At 47.9% G+C, this 23,961-nt stretch overlaps 2 protein-coding genes across 13 annotated transcripts; both read right to left on the bottom strand.

The window, feature by feature from the left end:
* Nucleotides 1-353: 353 nt before the first annotated feature.
* On the bottom strand, nucleotides 354-7,670 carry Fancg (FA complementation group G). Of its 3 annotated transcripts, none has more exons than XM_004873919.4 (14): nucleotides 7,240-7,668; nucleotides 6,930-7,020; nucleotides 6,521-6,652; nucleotides 6,043-6,245; nucleotides 4,931-5,066; nucleotides 4,642-4,772; nucleotides 4,386-4,532; nucleotides 4,101-4,252; nucleotides 3,642-3,708; nucleotides 3,135-3,424; nucleotides 2,956-3,002; nucleotides 2,605-2,760; nucleotides 2,038-2,161; nucleotides 354-1,894 (listed from the first exon to the last, which is right to left on the bottom strand). In XM_004873919.4, the coding sequence occupies exons 1-14, from the start codon at nucleotides 7,333-7,335 to the stop codon at nucleotides 1,792-1,794; spliced, it is 1,875 nt and encodes a 624-aa protein (XP_004873976.2). In that variant the 5' UTR covers nucleotides 7,336-7,668; the 3' UTR covers nucleotides 354-1,791. The 3 variants fall into 3 exon arrangements, with proteins under 3 accessions (XP_004873976.2, XP_021107148.2, XP_004873980.2); XM_021251489.2 differs by having other exon boundaries at nucleotides 354-1,917; nucleotides 7,240-7,428; XM_004873923.4 differs by lacking the exon at nucleotides 4,642-4,772 and having other exon boundaries at nucleotides 4,386-4,495; nucleotides 7,240-7,670.
* Nucleotides 7,671-13,271: 5,601 nt separating this feature from the next.
* Pigo (phosphatidylinositol glycan anchor biosynthesis class O) lies at nucleotides 13,272-23,889 on the bottom strand. Of its 10 annotated transcripts, none has more exons than XM_004873924.4 (11): nucleotides 21,799-23,600; nucleotides 20,124-20,663; nucleotides 19,282-19,425; nucleotides 18,962-19,085; nucleotides 18,494-18,653; nucleotides 18,105-18,284; nucleotides 16,174-17,701; nucleotides 15,493-15,699; nucleotides 15,029-15,285; nucleotides 13,805-13,875; nucleotides 13,272-13,655 (listed from the first exon to the last, which is right to left on the bottom strand). In XM_004873924.4, exons 2-11 carry the CDS (start codon nucleotides 20,659-20,661, stop codon nucleotides 13,526-13,528), a joined length of 3,339 nt encoding a protein of 1,112 aa, XP_004873981.2. In that variant the 5' UTR covers nucleotides 20,662-20,663; nucleotides 21,799-23,600; the 3' UTR covers nucleotides 13,272-13,525. The 10 variants fall into 10 exon arrangements, with proteins under 10 accessions (XP_004873981.2, XP_004873984.2, XP_087040420.1 ...); XM_004873927.4 differs by having other exon boundaries at nucleotides 20,124-20,635; XM_087184294.1 differs by having other exon boundaries at nucleotides 15,029-15,282; nucleotides 20,124-20,635; nucleotides 21,799-23,597.
* Between the last annotated feature and the right edge of the window lie 72 nt (nucleotides 23,890-23,961).

Below are 23,961 nucleotides of genomic sequence, written 5' to 3'. Positions count from 1 at the left end.
ATTGAACCCTTGTATTAGTCTATTCCTGTTGTAGTTGTTAAGACCACACAGTTTCTCCCCAAATCTAAGGATCCTCTTACTCTGTACCACACGAACCCTTCTCCTTGCTCCTTTAAAGTACTGGTCCCAGCCACCCCTATCCTGGACTCTGTGACTAGCACGCCAGCTCCTAATTCATCCTACCCTATTGACGTTGTGCCCTCTTCTAAATAATTTCGCAGGTTTTACAGTTTCTCTGCGCTTGGGGGTAAATATTCCCCTTACCATAAGACATTAATTTTTGGAGGGGCTAGTTACCGGAAGGCTGAAGTCCTGTCCGACGGTGACGAAGAATAAAACTGGGGCGGAGGAGGTAGGGTGCAAGCAAATTTATTTAAAAGATACAAAAGTAAGGTGTAAAGCTCCCACTCTGGATAACCACGAGTGCTCTTTCTTTGTCTAAGGGGTTTTAAGGGATTTAGAAGGCAGCTTGAGCCGTTGTGTAAACAATATAATCTCGCCCTAGAAGACTACTTATTTTTTAGGGTCCAATCTATGCAGTGTTCACTCAGTGTCCATGCAAGACCTATGTGCCCTTGAGCCAATGGGTTGGCTGTCTAGTCATGCTCTGGGGAGGCCCCGGCCAGCAGGACAGCTGTCACATTTTGTAAGGTCCTTGGTGGGTCTTGACTCACCAGACTCCATTTTGGGGCCACTGTCCTTAATAGAACCTGTGATCAATAGAACCCTAACTCCTGTCTCACTAATTCCTATTACACTCCAGGGCATTCAAGTCCAGAGAGGTCAAAGGACAACCACAGAACACAGCAGATTCAATACAGCCCAAGGCAGCAAGAAAATTGTATGCTGGGACTAGAAGTCTTTGGGCCCAAGATGACTGCTGGCCCAAGATGACTGCTGGCTCTTGGTGAATGTTGACTCAATTCATCCTTCTACCACACAGACACATTTGGCTGAGATTCAATTTCTAGTAAGGACAGGGTAGGGAGAGCAGAAGACTGCCCATCTCTATTCAGTATAAAGTACCATACCTGCCATGTCTTGAGAGGCCCATCTAGATCACCCACCAGACCTAACTCCACTCACACTCACCTAGCACAGGATCCTGCACTTTGAGGCCCTGGTTTTAGGCAATGGAAAGGGCTAAAGTACTGGTTCCAGAGGAAGGGTTAGTTTTTCTCATACCTATACCTGAAGCTCATAAAACAGATGTTGAAGAGCTAGGGGTTCATTTGTGAGGCCCGGGGTTCAATCCCCAGCACTACTCCCCTATCCCCTGCAAAAAAAAAAAAAGTTGGGAGAGGGATCTTAGGCAACCAACACTCAACTATGTGTAGTAGGCAGACAAGAAACATGAGTTTGCCAGGCATGGTGGTGCACGCCTGTAATCCCAGCATTCAGGAGGCTGAGGCAGGAGGACTGCTACGAGTTCAAGGCCAGCCTGGGTTACACAGTGAGTCCAAGCCCACCCTGAACTACATAGTGAGACCCTGTCTCAAAAAAGAAAAGAAAAAGAAACATGAGTTCTACTCAACACAAGAAAAAAGAAAACAGGAAAAAAGGTGCCATGATCAAAGGCAATAACTCCTTGGTGGTAGGCAATGCTTGCTCTGGAACCAGAATGGCAATAATGGGCCAAATTTCATAGGACTATCTCCAACCTCACCAGTACAGGATTTATATAGGAATGGTCAGCTTCAGCCACATTCTCCAGGGCAAGACAGAAAAACGTTCTCCCCACAGAGAGCTTGAGGTCCCAGCCCAAGGTCTTGGAAATGTGGTGGCTGTAGGTCAACAAGACTCTGTTAGCGAAGTCTGAAACTCTTCAAGGAGGGTTTCACAGTCAGGTGGATGAATCCAGCTCAAATATGTTTCCAGGTACAGGGGGAGAGACCTGGAGATCAAAAAGGGTGATGCCTAAAAGTGAAAGAAGGTTGAGCGGCCTTCCCTGCCTTTCATTCCTCATCACCCCCAATAGGCCCAAAGCACTCCAGGATCCCAGCCCCTCTGCCCCAAGCCTGCAGGGCTGAGCCTCACCAGGTAGCTTCTTCCTGTGGCACCTGAGTTTGGGTCTTCAGCTTCCACCAGACAGCATTGGCCTCATCCCTCCGATTCAGATTCCTCAGAGTCTGAAGCAGGTGAAACGAAGCATCTCTGTGTCCTATAGCCCCATCCCAGGGTACAAAGACTTAGAACTCGATATAGCTGAAGGCATCATTTTATAAAACGGGAAACTGAGCCCCAGAGAGAAGTGCCTTGTCTATACTCACTCATGAAATGGAGGGTAGATCATCAACAACCTATCCCAGGGTCTACTGCCTGCCCAGTACAAAAGGCTCAGCTCAACCTGTTCCTATACAACCCATTCCAACAGAGTCACAGAACCTGTGTCTGAGGACACTGAGGTGAGCAGGAAACTCTTAGAAGGCTTGCATACATACTTGTGTATGTTTGTATTTACACATCTGGGTACATCCTAGGTATATACCACACACATAATCCCTTTTACCCCTCCCACCTGGGAATACCTCCGTTACACTTATGCCCAAGTACTCTCTGTCCTTGCATATCTGTGCATAGCTGATACCATGCAAGTATACATACCTGGGCACACCTGCGCACTGAGGAGGAAGTCCTGTAGGGCTTTGGTATCCTGGCCACTGGCTACCCATTCCAGTCCACGACTGATCAGAGCGGCTGCCCGAAGATGTTGCAGTGCCACATCTGAACTACACCCCTGCTCACAGTTGGAAGCTCCTCCTGTGAACCACCCCTGAAGTCATGAAAGTGTCTTCCAAAGCCACAGAGACACCAAGATCCCAGACACCCTTCTATTTATTCTTGTGTCCAGGGTCCCTTTCTCTTAGGTCTCAAAGTCTGGTGGGCTGGGAAACATGGAAAGAGAACCCACTTCCACCACTTCCAGGAGATAAGGAAAATTGAATGTCTAATTACCTTGGTCTTTGTCCTCAGGCACGGCCCTGAAGAGCAGCTCAAGACAACTGAAGTAAGACATGGACAAGAGCAAAAAGGAATCATGTGAGTGGGTGAGAACTGAACTCACTAACCCAGTGCAAATCAGAAAATTATCCTCCCATACCTCCCCAGAACCCTAGGTGGCTTCCTGGGCTCACTGGCTAAATTCACCGACTGCCTCTTTTTGGGCCCTCAGTTGAACCCAGGCCTGGCCCTGAAGCAGGTGGGCAGCAGAGACCCAGAGTGGGCAGTGTGGCAGTTCCTTGGTTCCTTTTCGGACATCTTCCCACAACCAGGACATCTTAGGAAGCAGAGATGATGTTCGGCTGAGCAGCTCCTCACATACAGTCAAAGCATCCTGGGCTCGGCCTGCCTTGATCAGTGCTACTGCTGCCTCCAAGAACACCTCCGGCATACAGGGTCCTGGGGGACATGGGGGTGGGGAGAACTGGGGTGGGAGGAGGATGCAGTGTCTTAAACAGGCATGAGGCATGAGTCACTACCCCTGCCTCTTCCCCAGGCTCTGGTACCATTCAGAGACCTGGTTTCCCTGAATGCACAGATAGAACCATAGAAAAAAAAACAGAAAATAACAGTCCCGCTCTACTCCAAATGCAACCCCAACCCTCTCACTTCATTGCAGAAAATCCTAAAGATATACCTACCCTTGGCTCTGAGACATCCAATAACAGGGCCAAAAGGTCCAAGTAATGCTCTGCAGCTTCTTCTGCCCTGCGGAGTCATAGCCCATCAGCTTTACCTTAGGCCCCGTCAGGACCCTCCAAGGGTTCCAGGGATAACATTCTCTTTTAACTAATGGATACTAATGGTCCTGAGGAGAGGGGAGAGGGAGGTCTTTGGGACTCTAGCCCTGGCTCAATGTGGCTCTACCTCAGTTACAGAACAGATTAGGAAGGAGACCAGAACTTCAAAGATAGAGAAAATTACTATCTAAATGAGGAGTCCTCAGCTCAGGTCCAGCAATAAGGCAGGAGACTAACAAGTAGGGACCTATGACCTGCCTCTGCTTCACTCATTGGTCAAAAGAACTAAAGCAGAGCCACAGCTTAGGGAAGGCATCAGAGGAGGAAAGAGGAGCTCAGGAAAGCAAGAGGGAACTTTACCTCCCCATCTGTAGACATCGGCTTGCTAGTAGGTGCTTGACCTGGCTCTGTGTGCCACAGTGAAGGGGAGAGGCTGGGCCAGGTTGTGGGAGTAGCAGTTCTACCTCAATGAGAATGTGGGGAGCTTCAGATTTATGAGTGACACTCAAGGCCTAAAAGAAGAGAAAAAATAATCTATGTAATCTTTGGGAGCCATACTTTCTTGTATTTGCATCTTCACTAGTCACCCAAACACAAGCACCTCAGCAATACTCCACCCCATATCTTCACCTGCCAGTTCCTTACCTCAAACAGCAGCTCCAGACTCTCTAGCTCTGCTGTTGTGTTCCCCAGTTGCCGATATAATCTGGAAGCCTCCAGAAGGGGAAGACCCAAGGCTGACCCCTCTTTTAAGGCTGCAATCAAGTAGAGCAGTGCTCTCTGTGGATTTCCCTACATTTGTGGAAAGATAAGTCCTCAGCTACCCTCACAAAGCATAATGCCATCCATAATGGCCATGGTTTCCCCCAAAGCCCCCACAATCGCCCAGGGCTATCTTTACCATCTTACGGAGACAGTTCCCCAGTGCTGTATACACCTGGACCAGCACAGGCCGTGAACATAGGCCTGAGGCTGCTTCATGCAGGCTACTCAGTGCCTTGGGTAGGCTCCCTGTGATCAGCTCCTGGAGGCCTGGGGGCAACCAGGGTGCAAGCTTAGAGATGCCCATAGGGAAAGGAGTATGACAGGATAAACCCTGAAACCCTGGAGCTAAATGGGACATAACAGGGACAACATAAACCCAGAGGACCCCTTATGGGAAGAGGAGATAAGCCAGGTTGCTGGCCGACCTTGGTGGAAAGCAGATGCTGTCAAAAGTACATCTCTCAAACCCCGGGCATCCTGCAGGATTAATGGGGCATCTGATTCCTCAGCTGGAGGGCTCCAAGTTTTTAGAAGCAGCAACAGATCCTCAGAGGCCCTATTCTGGAAAAAGGAGGACATTCAGAAGCTGTAAGCTTCTAACTACCCCCTCTTCTCCTTGGTCCTGGACTTTGAGCTCAGGAGTCCTCCTGATTCCTATTCCCCCAATTCTAACAGAAAGATAAGTGTGAGGCAAGGATAAAAAGGAAGAAGCCAGGCATGGTGGCTCACACCTGTAATCCCAGCACTTGGGAGGCTGAGGCAAAAGGATTGCGGTAAGTTCAAACCCAGGCTGAACTACATAGTGAGGCCTTGTCTCAAAAAAAGGAAGAAAAATCTAGGGGAAGCCAGGTATGGTGGTGCACACATGGAATCCCAGCTCTCTGGGAGGTTCAAGTAAGAGGACTGCAAGCAAGTTTGAGCCCAGAGTGGACAACTTAACAACTTAGGGAGGGCTGGGGATTTAGCTCAGTGGTTTCACCGCCTGCTTCACAAGCGCAAAGACCTGAGTTCGATCCCCGGTACCAAAACAAAACAAAACAAAACAACTTAGGGAGATGCTGTTTCAAAATAAAAAAGGCCCGGGCATGTAGCTCAGTATGAAGGACCTGGGTTCAATCAACAGGATGGGATAGCACAAGTGAAAGGAAGGGAAAAAGGGAAGAAAAGGAAAGGAAAATAAAAGAGGGAGAATGAATTAATCCAGGCAAATGATGATCTTTTCTAGTATCCCTTCTCATTCAGAAGCTCTTGAGTACATGGAGCAAGGACCATGTCTGGGTCACTAATAAGAAGACTAAGGCTGGAAGGGGGCTTCACCAAGATCATAAAAGCCCGAAATTCATTAAGATATTTTTAACCCCCCTCCAAATTCCCCAGTTAGGAGCCAACCAGAGCAAGAACACCCAAGAATCCCTGGGAAAACTTAGGTTTTCTGATCAGCAAGCCAGCAGCCTTTCCATTATATAACAATGCTATTGCAGCTGGAGGTAAGAGAGGAGGAAGGACACTCTCATCTTCAAATCACTTTTTCCATTACCTGGCTCCCATTCAGCGCCTGCAACAACAAGGCCAGGTCCCCAAGATGGTCAGTGCTCAGCCAAAGGGCTGCCTGCAGGCCAGCCAAGAGGTGCAGGGCAGGGAGCAGCTCCGGCAGGAGGGAGGAAGCATGGAGAACAGAGTCCCATAGCTCCCTGAGCCCCTGTTCCAACCTGGGAACCAGCGGCTCCTGGGTCTCCAGCACTGTAGAGTACACATATGCACAGCTAAAGTGGGACCTCATCCTCCATTTCCCCAATCTCTGGCTTTTCTATTCTGCAAAAGCCCAAGGATTGCAATAATACCTCAATCTGATCTGAACAGTACATGGAGGATTAGAAAAGGGCACCCTTCTCCATGGAGGTGACTGCTGTTCCTTCTGTGCTGCCCCCCCCCCCCGCCTCCCCCGCCCACACACACAAAGGCTTAAAGCTAGAGGGAAGCTGGCAGGGACATGGGAGGCAATCTCCAGCCCTTACCTCTCTCTAAGGCCTGTTGGATATCCTGGGCCTGGTCTTCAGTGAAACCCTGGGTCAGGCTTGCCCTCAGGATAATGAAGTTACAGGTAACAGTCAGCTCCAAAGGAAGAACAGAAACAGCTGCAGGGAGCCCTGAAACAACAGATGCTGGTCTCACAGGCTCTCCACTGAAAGATGCCCCAACTCAGAGATAATCCCACTCCAACCCAAATGGCCACAACAAAGAACCCATCCTTTAAACAATCTGGAAAGAGCGGGAAGTTCTCCAAATTACACAATCCTAGAAATCACAGTCCTCTCTGTGCCTCAAACAGGACTCCCTGCCCCCTCAATCCCAAAAATGCAAAAGAGAAATGGTATCTGGCGTTGAAGGAAGGGAAGTGACCATCCCAAGGAGGTCTCTGCTTACCTTGCAGACTGTGGAGGAGCCCGCTGAGCCCCTCCAGTATGTCTTGAGTCAACTGCTGTCGTCTTAGACTACACTCCTGAGGCACCAGTTCCTGCCAAAAGTAGGAGGGGACGTCACCGAGAATCAGTTTTTTGTTCTCTCCTTGCAGCAGTATGTTGGGGGGGGGGTGCATTCTCATCATTTCTGGCTCTATGGGGGAGGGAGGGTCAGGTCAAGCTCTGCTCCTCCCCATTGGCTGAGGCAAATCCACTGCAAACCGGCTTTCTGGGGTCTTGGAGCTGCAAAGCGAGGGTTCCAGCAACTGCGTTACCTTGGCCCGTCGAACAAGTCGATCGTTCTTTTCCCTCCACAGGTCTAGGCAGCTGGCGCGTGGAGTGGAGGCGCACAGAAGGGTCCGACGGGACATGCTGGCCGATGGTACACCCTGCTCCCCTCGGGCCCCAACCTGGACGACCCACCCTTTCCAAAGTTAATCTGGCACCGCTCGCCTCCGGTGGGCTGGGACTGCAAAACTCGGCTTCGGTTGGTCCACTTCCAAAGTCTGTTCCGGCGGGAAACTGGGGAAAGAACCCAAACTGGCCAGAGGTGGAGTGGCGTGCCTTAGTGGCAGAATCACAAGGCTCGCCGTTTCGCTAGCTGGGTCCTCTCAGAGCCCACTTTTAGGGAAGGTGGTCCAGAACCAATCTTCCAAACGACAGCAGGCGGGGCTCAGCCCTTCCTCGCAGCCACGCCCCCGGGCCGCGAGGTTTCCCTCCAGCGCGCCGCCACGCGCAGTGCATGCTGGGGGTCGTAGTGCGGCCCGGAAATTCCAGCGCAGACACAGCGTCTCAGTATCAGTCTGGCGCTGACGAGTAGGGCCCTCCGAAATCTCCTCTTTAAAGAAGTGGAAGTAGGTTAATTGCATAACCATAGGGGAAATTTTTTTTTTAATTACCCTACCCCCCCATCAACCGAAAATGGGTTAAAAATGGAACTATAAAAGCCAAAAACAAAACTCCTAAGAGGGCCAGGGATTTAGCTCAGTGGCATCAAGCCTGCCTCACAAGCACAAGGTCCTGAGTTCGATACCCAGTACCAAAAAACCAAAAAAAAAACTTATAAAAGAACACCTTTATAACTCTGGTTTTGGCAAAGAAATGTTTTTGTGTTGTTTGGGGTTTTGTTCTTTTTTATGTTAATAGTCTCCCTATGTAGTTCAGGCTAGCCTTGAATTCAGTATGCAGCCCAGGCTGGCTTCACACTCGCACTGATCCTTCTGAATGCTGGGATTACAGGCGTGCCTAGCACGCCAGTTTTGGTTTGGTTTGGCAGTGTAACTGAGGGTTCAACCCAGAGCCTTCACATCCCCAACCCCTTTTAAATTTTGAGGCAGGGTCTCATTAAACCGCTAAATTGCCCAGGCTGGGCTAGAATGCAATTGCAATTGCAATTGCCTAGACCTCTCAGAGTGCTGGGATTACAGGTGTGTGTCACCATACCTGATTCATGCAGATTTAACTTCCTTGTTGGTAGTGAAGGCACACACTTGTAATGCCAGCACTTGGGAGGCTGAGGCAAGAGACCAGTATCCACAACACATAGAAATGCTTAAAACTCCACAGAACTTTAGGATGGAAAAAAATATGAACAGACATTGTACCAAAGAAAGATATACAAATTGCTAAGAAGCACATAAAAATGGTCAACATGATTAGCTATTAGAGAAACGCAAATTAAAACCTTTAGATAGAAGCTAGGTGTGGTGGTGCACACCTGTAATCCCAGCACTTGGGAGGCTGAGGCAGGAGGACTGCTGAGTTCCAGGCCAGCCTGGGCTACACAGTGAGTTCAAAGCCACCCTGAACTAAGAGCAAGATCTCGTCTCAAAAAATCAAAAAAAAAAACAACCCTAAAAAACAAAACAAAAAAACCCTTTAGATAGGGGTAAGGATGTAGCTCAGTGGTAGTGTTTGCCTAACATGCACCAGGCCATGTCTTCAATCTTTAATATCGGGGGTAAAAAAAAGATAACACTACATACCTACACACATAGAATAGCTACAATTAAAAAAACAAAACAGGTAATCCTAGCGCTCTAGCAGGCTGAGGCTGGAAGATCACAAGTTCAAGCCCAACTTGAGTATTTTAGCTTAATGAGACCCTATCTCAAAAAAAGTAAAAATGAACTGGAGATTTCACTCTGTGAAGGCTGACTGAAGATTCAATCCCCAGTACTGCAAAAACAAAAATTAAAAATTAAAAGAAGTAAAATGTTCACAAGAGCTAAAAACTGTAGGGCCAGGGATTTAGCTTGGTGGTGCCACGCCTGCCTTGCAAGTGCAAGGTCCTGAGTTCGATCCCCATACCGGGTTGGGAGGGGAGACACTAAAAACTGGAAACATACAAAGTTCACCAGTTGGTCATAGCCAATGATTCAGCAATAAAAAGGGGCAAAATAGTGATATATGCACCAACATGGGTGAACTTCAAAACCCTTATCCTAAGCCACCCCAAAAGACCATATATTGCATAACTCTACTTATATGAAATGTCCAGAAAAGGCAAATTATAAAGACCAAAAATAGATGAGTGACCTAGAGTAGGATTGACTGTAAAACTAAGTGTGAGGTAGTGGGGAGGGGATACAGAATGTTCTAGAACTAAATGTTGCACTTGGCAATGGTTTCTTATATATGACACCAAAAGCACAAGCAGCAACAACAAATAGGCTGAACTGGACTTTATCAAAATTTACAATTAGTCTTTTGTATTACTTTTTGTCTTTTGTATTACTGGGGATTGAACCCAGGGCCTTCTCAGCTAGCTACATGCCCAGCCCTCCTTCATTTTTTATTTTGAGACAGTCTCAAATTCTAAAAAGAGTTAAGTTGCCCAGACTGGATTCAATCTTGTGATTCTTCCTCCGCCAGCCTCCCAGAGTGCTGTGTCACCATGCCTGGCTTAAAACGTTTGCATTCCAAAGGACATCATGGCAAAAATGAAGCTGGGCTTGGTGGCTTGCACCTGTGGCCTCAGTTCCTCAGGAGGGTGAAGTGGGAGGATCATCACTTGAGCTAGGAGTTCAAGACTAGCCAGGGCTACACTGAGATCCCTGCCCCTAAACATAGCAACAAAAAAGTCTGGGGCTGTAGCTCAGTGGTAGAGTGTTTGCCTATCATGCATGAGACCATGGATTCAATCCCCATCACTGCAAAACAAACAAAGGAAAACGGAAAATACAATCTTGTTTTTAGAAGATAATTGTGGGGGCCGGGGATTTAGCTCAGTGACGCCACCGTCTGCCTTACAAGCGCAAAGTCCTGAGTTCGATCCCAAGTACCAAAAAAAAAAAAATTTTTAAAAAGGCTGGTGATTTAGCTCAATGGTTCTGCCTCCTGCCTCGAAAGTGCAAGGACCAGAGTTCAATCCCCGGTACCAAAAAAAAAAAAAAGACAATTGTGATGTTTTGAAATATTCAGTCTTCATCTTTGTTTCCTGGCTTATAACTTCCTCCTCAAGGTAAAAGTCATAGAAACTAATCTTTCCCTGCCTTTAGCTGGCCATAAGAAATTCTCTGACCTACTTTGTCTGACAATGGGTCTTAAGACCCTTGTCATCCCAGAGGGGTCCTGCACCATGGCCTGAAGGAATGGTGCAGAGAGGCCAAGGAGAATCTGACTAGCTAGGACTTGCTAGATTTGCCCCCCAGTTTATCAGCAGTCATACCTATGCAATGAAGTCTCCATAAGCCCCCTAAAGGACAGGGTTTGGCAAGTATCCTGATAGCTGAACACCAGGAAATTCCTGAAGGTAGTGAATCTGGAGAGGACACGGAAGCTCTGCACCCCTTCCCACACACCTAACCCTAGGAATTTCGTGTGGGTGCTCATGCTTGTAATTGAAGGTACAGGGCTGGGGATTTAGCTCAGTGGTTCCGCCGCCTACCCTGCAAGCACAAGGACCTAAGTTCGATCCCCGGTACCAAAAAAAGGAAGTAATCAAAGGTACAGTACTCAGGAGGCTGAGATGGGAGGATTGTGAATTCAAGGCCAAAAAGAGCAATGTAGCAAACCCAGTCTCAAAAACCAAACCCAACCAAAATTAAAAAACAAAAAAACAGCATAATAAACTGGTAAAGTAATTGTTTCCTTGAGTTCTGTGAGCCTCTCAAACTGACTGATCCCAAGGAGGCTGTGGGAGTACACAATCTATAGCCACCCAGTTAGAACCATGAGTAAAACGACCTGGGGCTTGCAACTGGCATCTGAAGTGGCAGAGAGAAGGGAGCCATCTTGGGGACAAAGCCCTTCATCTTTGGGATATGAAACTCCCAAAGTTTCAGTACTGACTCTGGAATCAGTATCAAAACTGAATTGAATGAGGATACTTTTCTAGTATCCACTGGAAAATCACTTGCTTGCTAGTGGGAAGAAATTCCCATAGCTTTATTTTTTTCCCCCAGTACTGAGGATTGAACTAGATCCCCAGCCCTTTTTTATTTTTTGAGACAGGGCCAGGCATCCTGGTGGTACACCCCTGTAATCCCAGCACTCAAGAGGCTGAAGCAGGAGGACAACACATGAGTTCATAGCATAGATACAGACAGGGTTTGACCAAGTCACTAAATTGCCCAGGTCGAGCTTGAACTTGTGATCCTCCTGCCTCAGCCTCCTAGAGTGCTGGGACAACAAATATAGGCCACCAGCCAGGCATGGTGGCGCATGTCTATAATCCCAGCACTCAGCACTCGGGAGGCTGAGGCAGGAGGATCGCCATGAGTTAAGAGGCCAGCCTGGACCACATAGTGAGTTCAAGCCCAACCTGAACTGCACAGCAACACCCTGTCTCAAAAAACGAGATATAGGCCACCATCCCACAGCTTTTGAGGTCATAGAAGTCTTCTATGTTGATTACAGTGTAAGAGCAAAGGAAAAACAGCCATTTTGTTTTATCCTGACAGTACCAAAAAAATCTCTTCAAAGAATCAATGAGTTAGTGTGTAATAGACTCAGATGTCAGGTAAAAAGCTGAGATAAAGAATTTTTATGCTGGGCATGATGGCACATGCCTGTAATCCCAGCACTTGGGAGGCCAAAGCAAGAGGACTGCTGCAAGTTCCAGGCCACTTGGGCTACATACTGAGTTCAAGACCAGCCTGAACTACACACATAGCAAGAACCTGTCTCAAAAAAAATCCCCAAAAAGTTCTTTTTTTTTGACACAGGGTCTCACGCTGGCCTCAAACTCACTATGTAGTCCAGGCTGGCCTCCAATTCAAAGTAATCTTTCTGCCTTGGCCTCCCGAGTGCTAGGATTTTTACAGATGTGCACCACCATGCCTGCCTGTCCCGTGGTTTTAACACGTATTCTTTTAGCAATCCCTTCTCTACACCTGGGTACAAACTTCAATCTGACCCTGCTGTCTAGAGCCTCTTCCAATTCTTCTGATGGACAACTCCAGAAAGACCTTTTATCAGCACTTCAAATCTGACACCTGGGCCCAGCAAGATGGCACAAGCCTATAACTCTGCTACTTGGAAGGCTGAAGCAGGAGGATTGCAAATTTGAGGCCAGCCTGGGTAATTTAGTGAAACCCTGTTATCAAAGTGAAATAAAAAGGATGAAGAGATAGCTCAATGGTAGAGGGCTTGCCTAATATGCTTGAGGCCCCAGGTTCAATCCCCAGTACAGTACTTCAAAAAACAATTTAAAAATGACACTTGAGGGCCGAGGATTTAGCTCAGTGGCACCATACCTGCCTCGAAAGCCCAAGGTCCTGAATTTGATCCCTGGTACCAAAAAATTTTTTTTAATAAAATAAAATAAAAATGACACAAGTGTAGGATAGACAGAGGGCACAGGAGATACCCAAGAGAAGTATTACATTCATATAGTTTTGATTGCAAGTCAAGAATAATCAATGGGGAAAGGTAAAATGCTCTCTAAGATGAGTGAGTAGGTCTGATAAAGGCAGCACAGGTTGGGAAACTAGGGAGGCTTCCACAAAAGTATAGGGCAAAAGGTGTTCTATAGTGAAAGGCCACAGCAGAGCAAGGGAGACTGCACTGTTTGAGGCTTCAGACAGTGAATGTCTCTGTGCTCCATGATGCTTAGGCTTATATTTTCAATCCTGTTATCAGCCGAGTAAGAAATTTAAAAATCCTGGACGGCAAAGGAAAATGGCAGGTGGAATAGAATACGCAGGGGCAATGAGTTCAGGCAATTCCAACCTCATGCCAAACATTCTCAGATATATCCAGGCCTGCCTGAGATGGTTGGTCCAATCTGTGCTTATGGGAGGGGAGACTGACACTCCCCAGCCCTTATAGGACAGTGGGTACTCCCCCACATCTCAGACATACATAGTTACATTATTACTTTATTCCACTTTGGAGACCACCCCCTTTATCCATCAGATGCAGCCAAATCAGGAGAAAGGGATCAGGCTCCACTGTGATACTGAATTCTAGAATAACACAGTTCTATAGCCAGCAGCCCCTATGCTGCATGGCAGTAGAGGCTCAACCTCTCTTGCAGATCATCCAGCACCTGTATAGTCCAGGCCAGGTGCTTCTCCAGCTGTCTTTGTAGCCAGGAGCCAGCATCCACAGACTAGGCTACCTCTGTTGGGCCAGAACTAGTTTTTTGAACCAGGAGCTCACAGCACCATCCACTCGCATTACTAAAGCTATGCCCAGGAGAAGTCCCACGCTGCTCACAATGAAGCCTATGGCCTCAAAAATGAACCTGCAAAGAAAGGTGAAGTACTTCAGGGACAGAGAGCAGATCTAGTACCTTTTCCCTATGGAAGCAAAACTGTGTCCAGTCTGGATGTTTGTACTTGGCTCCAAGCTTCTCCCTTCCAACCACCCCACTTCTCAAGGAAATCCACTCACTTGGGGGCAAACACCTTCCAGACCATGAGATGCCTGCGGAGGATGGACGCTGCCAAGGCACAAGCCAGAATCTAAGGGAAGAGAGAAGGGGCCCAGTTATTTGGGGAGGGAAGGAAGGAGGGCAAAGGGAGAGGTGTTTCAGGCCTCTGTGAAAAATGGAAGGAGGGAGGAAGCAGTATATCACTGGAAAAAACACCGGGGTAGGAGTTAGAAGTCCAATTCTTTTTTTTTTCTTTTTGAGATAGTCTCACTATGGAGTTCAGGCTGACTTTGAATTCACTATGTAGCCCAGGCTGGCCCTGAACTCGAGATGATCCTTCTGCCTCAACCTCCCAAGTGCTGGGATTACAGACCTGCACCACCATGCCCAACTAAGAAGTCCAATTCTTGTCCTGGCCCAGCCACTGACTCAGTGACCTTGGGCAAGTCACTATCCATCTCTGACGCTAACACTCATGTTATGATTCCCAGGGTGAAGGAAGAAATTAGCATCACATCTTCTGCCTTTGTAGGAAAGGAGTAGGCTCTATGACCACAGTTTTGGAAAGAATCCTGGCCATTACCTCAGCCTTTCCAGTACATCTATTAATGGAGTAATCTCCACATGTAACTGGCACAGTCCAGGTTGTAACAAGGAAATGATCCACGACTAGGATAAAGAAACCCAGATTTAAGTCTCAAAATTGCCATTTAAGGCCACTGAGCTTGGGGAAACCCTTTACTTATCTCTACATCAGTCAAGGTTCTCAACCAGAGTTTTGTTTTTTGATAGCATCTTTGTGATATTGCCCACACTGGCCTCAAATTCAGGATCCTCCTGTTTCAGCTTCCGAAGTACCTAGAATTATAGGTGTGCCCCACTGTGCCCAGCCCTCCTACAGTTTTTGAAAGGATGAAAGACGGTGAATAATCCCAGTCTTCAAGAGGCTGAGGCAGGAGGACTGAGCCAAGAGGCCACGAGTTTGAGGCCAGTATGAACGATATAGTGAGACCATCTCAAAAAAAAAGGAAAGGAGCCAGGCATGGTAGTGCATGCCTATAAACCCAGCACTTGGGAGGCTAAGGTAGAAGGATTATTCCAAGTCTGAGGCCAGCCTGTGCTATCTAGTGAGTTCAAGGCCAGCCTGAACTTCATAGTAAAACCAACTCAAAAAAAGAAAGAAAAGAGTTGAAGCACACACATGAGACAAGGTGATTAGTCCCTGATCTTTACCTGACACTCACCTGAATTCCAAAGACAAAAAGGTACTTGAGGCCCAGCTGCAGGAGCGCTGCATTGAAATGGTGAGGTGCACCCCGGAGCCGCATCTCCATTAGTGGCTCCTCCTCCTCCTCCTCCTCCTCCTCCTCCTCCTCCTCCTCCTCCTCCTCTTCAGGCCTGACCCTGCCCTTGGCTTCACTCCCTGGGGGCTGCCGCCTCTTCCTTGGCCCTTGACTCTCACACAGGAAGGGCCAAAGCAGGAGCAGTGGGCAACCTACTGCTTCAGAGAAGGCAAGGCTGGCATCAGTGGAGAACCAGTCCACCCTACTTCCTACCCTACCCAATTGGCTCAACTCTAATTAGGTTAAGCTAAGAGATGCCAAGGATCTAACAAAACCACATCTTCCCACCCAAATCCAGGGTTTTCCTTTCTTCTCATAAAACTAGAGTAAACAATTGAAGCAAGGGAGAGGAAGAAAGGAGGTACCTGCAAAGAGAAGGTGGGAGGCAAATGTGTTGGCTCCCACTAACAAAGCAGGGAGCCAAGTTGAGGAGCCATGACCTTCTGGAAATCCCACGAAGGCTGCGTGCCAATGTATAGCTGGAAAGACGGGCTGGTGGCCTGTGGAGTAGAAGGTCTGGGTGGCCATGAGGGCCCAAGCTGAGACAGCCTGCCATGGCACAGCAAAAGGACCTGGAGGAAGATAGGCCTCTTTACAATCACATCTCATCCCCTACTCCACAGCCTGCTGCCCCATAATTATATATTCCTACTACTTCGATGCTAATTCTCACACACTCACATGCTCATAGCTCCAACCTCCCTACAGCCAACACTCTTGTTATTCTAATTCCCTCTGTGGTCGTAATCTGCCACTTCTACTATTGGAACATCAGAAAATGTGCTCCTGAGGATGCAGCATTTCCATAAGAAATTACTGTGGTCCTAAGAGACTCCTTTTCCTTCTCTATGTACTGTAAAAGCCAACAGGAGGGATTAGCTTGGCTATGACAGATAAGACATCAGGAAGACCTTCCCAAATGTGCAGGGCATGAGACCCTGTGTCAACATGAGAAAAACAAAAAGCAATACCTCCCTGAAAACAAAAGGGACTGGACTCACATCACTACTGCACTTAGATCAACAAGGGCTTGGCTATGTATTTACCAGGAGTGGTGATGGGTATCCCCGCAGCAAGCAGATGCAGGAGAAGGAAGCTCTGCAGAAATAGAAGCAGGAACACAAGGCTGATGCGCTCCGCATGCAATAGCAGAAGTGGGAAGGCCAATACGGTGAGGGCCGTGACCATAGCAGCTGAGTAGACACTTCCCAACTGATAGGCAGCCACAGTCAAGGGACCCTGAGATTTGGTCCTCTCTAGCCGTCCCCGGAACTCCTCTTGCATGTGTCGGTAGATTTGAGGGACCACATAATCCAGGTCAGCCTGAGAAGTGGGGGGGCCTGAGAAGGGAGTGAGGACAGTCCTGGTCCTTGGGGTACCTGTGCCAGCCTTCACCAGCACTGTCACAGGTTTCCAGAGCAGCAGCATGAGGCCTGCAGCAGCCAGCCCCACCACGGCCCGTGGAAGCACAAGTGATGCCCCAGCAACCAGGGCTCGGAGACGTGGGGGTGCTTCATCTGCCCCTGATACCAATGCCCAGTAGGCAGCAGTGCCCAATGCCATTAGAGGCAGCCCCCAGCGCACAAAGAGCACAGGGGGCTCAGGGCTCTTGAGATTACCATAGTGGCGAAGCCACAGGCGCACAGCAACTAACAGGGCTACCAGTGCCCCCACACAAGCTCCATACCACAAATTCTTGGCTCGACCACCCACCATGGATGCCAGAGGACTCAGCCAGGGAGAGGAGTGGCAAGCAGGTGTCTCTTCAGGGCAGCGATGAAAAAGCCCAGCTAGCCTTGTACATAAAAGCAACCCAATGCCAAGCCTCAGGGCATATCCACCACTGTGCCGTGGGGGGCCCGTTAGGGTAGAAGAACCAAGGCGGGGTATTGTGAGCAGCTTAGGTACCAGCAGCTGGCCCTCCCAGTGCCGCTGGACAACAAGGAGCAAGATGAGTGAGCCTAAAAGGAAGGGGGTGGCCCTAGCCTCAGCTACAACAAAACTATCAGAGAAAAAGGTAGCCAAGCGAATGAGCAAGAGTAAAAGGACAGGCCCAGGGATGGAAATCAGGGTTGGCAGGGGCTTCTTAGACCTGCAGCTACCCCAGGCTTTCCACAGAAAAGGCAGGAGTGAAGCTACTGCAGCCACAGCCCCTAGAACCACTAGATCCAGCTTCAGGCTGGTAGTTGTCAATAATCCAGCATACAGAGTGGCCCCAGCAAGGGCCCAGGCCACAGGCATCAGCAGTAGAGGACGGAAAGAAAAGGCTGGGGAAGTTGCCCACTGGGATGCAAGCAGGCAGAGAAAGCATGTAGCAGCCAAGAGAGCAGCACCCCCTGCCATGCGGACCAGAGAGAAACGGGCCCAAGACTCGATGCATATGGCCCGAGCTCCTCGAAGGAACTGCTGCAGCTCAGTAATCACAGTCTGCAGTGTTGCCTCAGCCTCATTGGGGCTCTGCAGAAGCCGCTGGTAGTCAGCAGAGGCCTTGGAGAAGAGGTTCTGCAGTCGATGAAGCTCCTTAACTTGGAGGTCCTGAGTAGCAGCCGAGTAGGTGTGAAGAAATCGGGACACCTGACAGAAAAGGTCAGAGGCCAAGGGGAACAGGTCAGAGATATAAATCAGTGCAGAGGCAAAGATAGGAATTACAAAAGGGGATACCTAGAAATCAGACCCAAACTATCCAGATCAAGAGAAAGCAGAGATATTGAAAAGGGGGACATGGCTATGGAAGTTAGGATGAAGACTGGACAAAGGACAGTAACATGGTCATTATGCTCCTCTCATATTCATCCTAGTATTTTTTTTGAGACAGAGTCTCACTATGTAGTTTCAGGCTGGCCCTGAATTTACTATGTAGATTAAGCTGGCCTCAAACTCTCTGCAATCCTCCTGCCTCAGCTTCACAAGACATGTGCTACCATACCCAACTATTCCATCCTAGCTTTATCACTTGGAAGCCCAGCCCTTTACCCACCTGTTGGGCATTGATATGGAGTGCCGAGGCTTGGGCTAATGCAGAGGAGTCAGGCTGGGAGTCCTCGCCTCCTGAGAACAGTTCAGTCATAACCTCCCCAATGTTCCCAAATGGGATGGGGAGGCCCAGCAACAGGGCCAGTGTGGGCACAAGGCTGACTTGAGGAATTGCTTCTGGTTCCTAGAGGGAAAGGATAGGAGTCAGTGGGTTAATCACAAAGTTGAAGTCATTGTTTGAGATGGCAGACTTAGGGACCTATGTAGGAAATGTGTGGGGGATACCTAGGATCAGGGATTTGGTGGCCTAAAATAGAGGGATCCATGAAGACAATGTGATCATGATGTGGGCTGAATAGTGGCAGACCTGAAGAGGCACACCCCAGACCTCACCTCTGGTGGGGCGCTGGGGAAGAGGGGTGTAGGGCTGTAGAGAAAGAGTGCAGCCGAGACCTCCAGCTCACTGTCCCCTCCATGGTCCCCATTCACAGTCATCCCATGGTCCCCAGCCACCACCAGCAGGGTGTCATTTTCCAGACGCTCCACAAGTCCCCTGGAGGCCAAGAAATATGTTAAGAATGGATAAAGATTCTTTTCAGGGACCCATTTGCCCCCAGCTACAACTTCTATTAGCAGGGCCCAGGCCTCTGGCAAAGAGACATCGCTTTGGCCATAACACTATTGCCCAAAGCCAAACAAAGTTATTCAAAACAGATGAATCCCCTAGCTCCAGAAAAAAGCCCGAAAAAGACAAAACTCAACCAAGAAAGAGGCTTCAAATAAGAATTTTTTGTCCTCAGACTATATATCCTGAGAGTCTCATACACAAACCCACTCCCCCAGCCAACACCCCACACTCACTGGATCACCTGGTCCATCTGGGTAAGTTTCTTGGCCATTTCAGGGTGGTGAGGGCCATGCTTGTGGCCACAATGATCCACACCCAGGAAGTGAGCAATCAGCACGTCCCATTCACCACTGTCCACTGTGAAGGGGAGAACACTGAGCATGGGGGACTAAGGCCCGCTCCTCAACCCCAGCTAGGCTTGGCCATTTCTCTAGTCCAGGTACACAAGCCCAGGCGGTTGCACCCATGAAAAGCTCAGAATCTGTAGACTAAAGCAGATCTCCCCGCTTCCCAGTCTCAGTTGGGGAGTTAAGTGCTCTGGCCCCATGCTCACTGGTGGGATACAGGTGTTCTAGGATGCCATTGTCCACTGTGTGTAGGTCTTTGACATTGAAGGATGAGAAGAAGAAAGCCTTGGAAAAAGCTCCAGGGAAAAGGTCTTTCCAGGTGTCATCTCCCATGAAGACTACCTGCCTTCCTGTAGGGATACAAGAGGTAGTCAGAGCCTGAGAAGGAATCAGGACAGGGGAGAATAGGAAGAGACTCTTCAAAGATCCACCAGAAATCCCAACTATGTAGCCATTCCATGCAGCAACTCCTTACCCTTTGAGGCCTAAAACTTCCCACCAGAAAGTTTTCCCTGATAACCAAACTTCACATAGACCTCTCACTTCTGTTCACTACAAAATAATCTGCTAGTTCTCAGTCCCTGGTATCTCTGCTGACCTGTTTTTACTTGGTATATCCTGCTTTTTCCAAGTCAGTTGACTCTCTTCTCCATACCTATGAACCAAGATCCTTATCTTTTCATATCTCCCCTGCCCCTTTACTGAGTTCTCTAAGAATAAAATTCAACATTTCACACAGATTAAAAACTACCTAGTTCCATCCCCGGTACCCCAAAAAAAAAGAGAGAAACTTCACCTATCCCAAAGCCCTGTGTCCCCCAAACTGAGTTCCCTGTATGCAAGGTTCTGGTCTTTTTCTCCTCCTCAGTCCTACAACACTATAGCCAAGCACCCAAAGTTCTGGCTCCTTGACTTTTTCTTTTTGGTACCAGGGATTGAACTTGAACTCGGGACCTTGCGCTTGCGAGGCAGGCGGCAGAACCATTGAGCTAAATCCCCAGCCCTTGACTTTTGAGGAAGAAATCTGCCCAAAGGGGCCCATACTGACCTGCACTGTTGAGCTGCTTAATGAGGTTGTCTTCTAGGATGGCATGACTGGCGAAGTTACTGCCAGCATCAATAAAGGTAGGGAGTGAGCCAGTTGTAAGGGCCTTGAGGCGCTGCATGGTGGTGGTGGGGGGATCAACTTGAGATCGATAGAGCCGGGCATGGTGGGGCTGAATCTCCAGAAGCCTCTGCAAGGAGCCTAATTTTCCCAGAAAAGGCAGGGAGACAGGAGGCTCCCCAGATGTATGTGACCGCTGGGGCTGGGCAAAGTCAAATCGCAGAGCATCTATCAGTACCAACACAACTCTGGAGAACCGGGAAGCCATCCAGCAGGCCCCAGGTTTCCCTTGGCTCCCCCATGCTAGGAACCCAGGGCCTGGGGGCTCTTGGCAGCTGCTGTAGTTGGTGAGCTCCAAACGGGTGAGAAGGAAGCCACTGGTGAAGAGGGCGATCCCAGCATAGAAGAAGAAACAGACCCAGACCAGGAAGAGTAACACTGAGACCTTCTGCATCCTGGTGAGGCAGGAGAAGGAATTCATCACTGTGGGCCATAGAACCAGTTGATATTTTGGTCTCTCAGCAACCGAACTAGAATCATTTCCTCTTAGAAGCCTTTCGGGACTCAAAGAGTTCAATAGCCAACCCATTCCAAGGTTCCCTTTCACTAGTTATGTCAGTCTTTCTAAAGGTTCCCAATACTATGGGCACCAACCTAGAACTGCTGCTAAAAAATGCTATTTCCATTATATGCAAGTACCAACTCCTCACAATGAATGTAATCATTATGTACTGCAAACATGTATTAATATAATTTTTTAAAATTCAACATGGCACTCATACCTACAAGTAAAACTGAGCTTCTCATATGAAAAACTCAATTCATGTGATTAGAAAAAATGCTATTTCAGGGGCCAAGGATTTAGCTCAGTGGTTCTGAGGCCTGCCTCACAAACGCAAGGTCCCGAGTTCAATCCCTGGTACCAAAAAACCCCCAAAAAACCTATTTCCATCCAGCACTCAGGAGGCTGAGGCAGGAGGGGCGCCCGCAAGTTTGAGGCCAGCCTGGGTTACAAAGTGAGTTCAAAGCCAGCCTGAAATAGTGAGACCCTGTCTCAAAAAACAAACAAAAAGCTATTTCCAGAGTCCACCCTTCATCCACTGAATCAGTATCTTTGGGTGGGGCATAGGAATCTGCATATGTACAACTAGGTGATCCTAAGGCTGAAAAATCGTCCTTGAACGAAAACTTATTCTGAGTGGTAGGCTACTGTCCGACACAGCGTTTCAACGCCTTCTCTCCTGACCTGTATCAACACACCTGCGGTTGCAAAGGCCCGCAGGGAAATCTGAACCAATTCCACAATGCCGCCAGCCTGAGGCCAAGAGACAAAGGGGCGGAGCCACGCTTCTGGCCCTTCCCGCTTCCGGGAGGCCAGGATCTCCAAAAGACCCAAGGCACAACCTCCCCACGAAGCCAGGTAGATCTACCCCTACACCACCTAACGCTGGTTAGGCCTTCCAAGAGACCCAGGCATACAGGCAGCTCTGCCTCCTTCACTGGCTTCTCAACCTCCACCTGAGCACTCTGGCCCCCGTATGCAGAGACCTCGGGCAGAGGAAGGATTCTCTTATTTTGAGGTTAGGACAGTGAGGGTTCTAGGGAGACCACGGCTCACCTGAATCGGCTCCCGGAAGTGCGGCGGTGGCCCCAGAGGCCCGGGACTACAGAATTGCGCTCACCAGATAGAGCGTCACACGGAGCCCCAGCGCCACCTGCCGGCGCCTGGATGGAAGTTTCTCAAGAAAGGTAGACGGGGCAAGTTTTTTTTTTAAGCACGTAATGTATTGTAATTTAGAATTGGAAAAAGGGACTAAGCTAGATGGATTCAGGAAACTACTATCCACTCTTGGTTAGTACTAGAAGCATGGCCTCTGGAGTCAAATTTGGCTTGAACTTTAGCTCTGCCACTCACTGTGAACTACTGGACATTATCATCTGTAAAACAGGGATAAATAATATTTATTTCCCATTTTTTGCTTAGCTGACTCCAACTGATAGAGTACGTTATTCCTGTCTTCAAAGCCTTGTACTGAATCTTTCAATAAATTTTTAAAAAGCAAGTAATCCAATTTTTAAATGAGCAAAAGATTTCCCTAGACATTCTTCTAAGAAAGATAGATACAAATAGCCAGTAATCAATCACATGGAAAGATGCTCAACATTGTTTCCAATCAGGAAAACACAAGATGCCCCTTCAAACTCAACCAGAGTGGCTATAATTAAAACAAAAAAAGAAAGACTGGAGGTATAACTCAGTAATAGATACCTTGGTTACCATATGCAATGCCCCAGATTGGATGCTAAAACAAAAGAAACAAAAAAACCCACTAACAAGTACTAGCAAGGATGTTGAAATTGGAACCTTCATACTCCGATGATGGCACTGTAAAATGGTGCAGCAGCTTTGGAAAATAGAACAACAGTTCTTCCAAAGATTAAATAGAGCCAAGGTGTGGTGGTGCATTCTTGTAATCTCTGTTGCTTGGGAGACTGAGGGAGGAGGGTGGCAAGTTTGCGGCCAGCCAGGACAATGTAGTAACAGTCTTTCTCAAAATTTAAAAAGGGCTGGAGATGTAGCTATGTGTTTTCCTAGTTCAATCCCCATTACAAAAAAAAAAAGTTAAAATTATCATATGACCCAGCAATTTCACTATTTCACTCCCAGGTAGATACCTAACAGAAATGAAAACATGTATCTGAACAAAAACTTATACATGAATGTTGATAGTCGCAATTATGTATAATCATGAAAAGGCAGAAAACCAAATGTCTAACTAATGAATGGATAAATAAGTATGGTACACCCAGACAATGGAATATTGGCAGGCCAGGGGAAGAATGTTCTAGAACTGTAGTGATTGCACAACTGCATGAATATACTAAACTACTAAATATACTTTAAGTTTACATTTTTAATGGGTATATTGTATGGCATGTGAATAATATCTCAATAAAACTACTATTAAAAATAAGCCAGGGATTTAGATCAGTGGCACGCACAAGGTTCTGAGTTTGATCCCTGGTACCAAAAAATAAATAAATAAATAAAAATTTTTTTAAAAATAAAAAGTCTCCTTTGGTTTATCTAAGCAAAAGCCCACAGCTGTCCTACATGACCCTACAAGTCTACCCTTTAGGGGCCCTTTCCCCTAGTTTATCTAGCTATCAGTTCTTTGCTTAACTCTGTTCCAACCATAGCAGCTCCTTTGTTCTTTTTTTTTTTTTTTTTTTTTGGTACCAGGGATCGAACTCAGGACCTTGCGCTTGCAAGGCAGGCACCAGAACCACTGAGTTAAATCCCCGGCCCAACATTAATAAATGTTTTTGAATGAATGAATGAATGAATGAGAAGGGGCCTTGGCCAGGGATTTAGCTCAGTAGTTCCGACACCTCCCTCAAAAGTGCAAGGTCCCAAGTTCGATCCCTGGTACCAAAAAAAAAAAAAAAAGAGAAGGGCTCTCAGCCCCTAACCCCCTTTATGCACTCAGGAATTTCCTATGTAAAATCCCCCAAACACTTGCCTGAAACACACAGTCCCACACTTAGCAGGAGGGGGACTAAATTCCCCAGCTGGCAGTTCAGTAGACGTGTAGTTTCACCCTTCCATGCTATTCCCATTTCTCTTGAAGACAGAAAGGATGATTTTACTTTACATGAAGTTCACTCTTGCTCATGAAGGCATCAGCTCCCAAGACCCGACAGGACTACAGGGTAGAAGTAGACATCCAAGAAAAAACACCAGTGACTTTCCCAACTTCATTCCCCAATCAAAGAGGAC

The sequence above is a fragment of the Heterocephalus glaber genome, unplaced genomic scaffold (assembly GCF_053883595.1).
Source record: "Heterocephalus glaber isolate CG9 unplaced genomic scaffold, H.glaber_assembly_v1.0 deba00001481, whole genome shotgun sequence".
Classification (NCBI taxonomy): Eukaryota; Metazoa; Chordata; class Mammalia; order Rodentia; family Bathyergidae; genus Heterocephalus; species Heterocephalus glaber.
This window is presented reverse-complemented; position numbering and strand designations above follow the sequence as displayed.

Bases quoted from the DNA above. Each gene is read 5' to 3' on its own strand.
- Pigo (XM_021251484.2), bottom strand. From the start codon at position 20,769: ATGGGTTGGCTATTGAACTCTTTGAGTCCCGAAAGGCTTCTAAGAGGA. The intron at 19,086-19,281 runs GTGAGCATGGGG...TCCCCTTCACAG, and splicing joins AGAACACCTGTATCCCACCA to TGGACAGTGGTGAATGGGAC. The intron at 13,656-13,804 runs GTGAGTGGATTT...CTTTCTTTGCAG, and splicing joins TGGAAGGTGTTTGCCCCCAA to GTTCATTTTTGAGGCCATAG.
- Fancg (XM_004873919.4), bottom strand. From the start codon at position 7,335: ATGTCCCGTCGGACCCTTCTGTGCGCCTCCACTCCACGCGCCAGCTGC. The intron at 4,773-4,930 runs GTCGGCCAGCAA...GGTTGCCCCCAG, and splicing joins AGCATCTGCTTTCCACCAAG to GCCTCCAGGAGCTGATCACA. The intron at 2,761-2,955 runs GTAATTAGACAT...GGTGGTTCACAG, and splicing joins GCCTGAGGACAAAGACCAAG to GAGGAGCTTCCAACTGTGAG.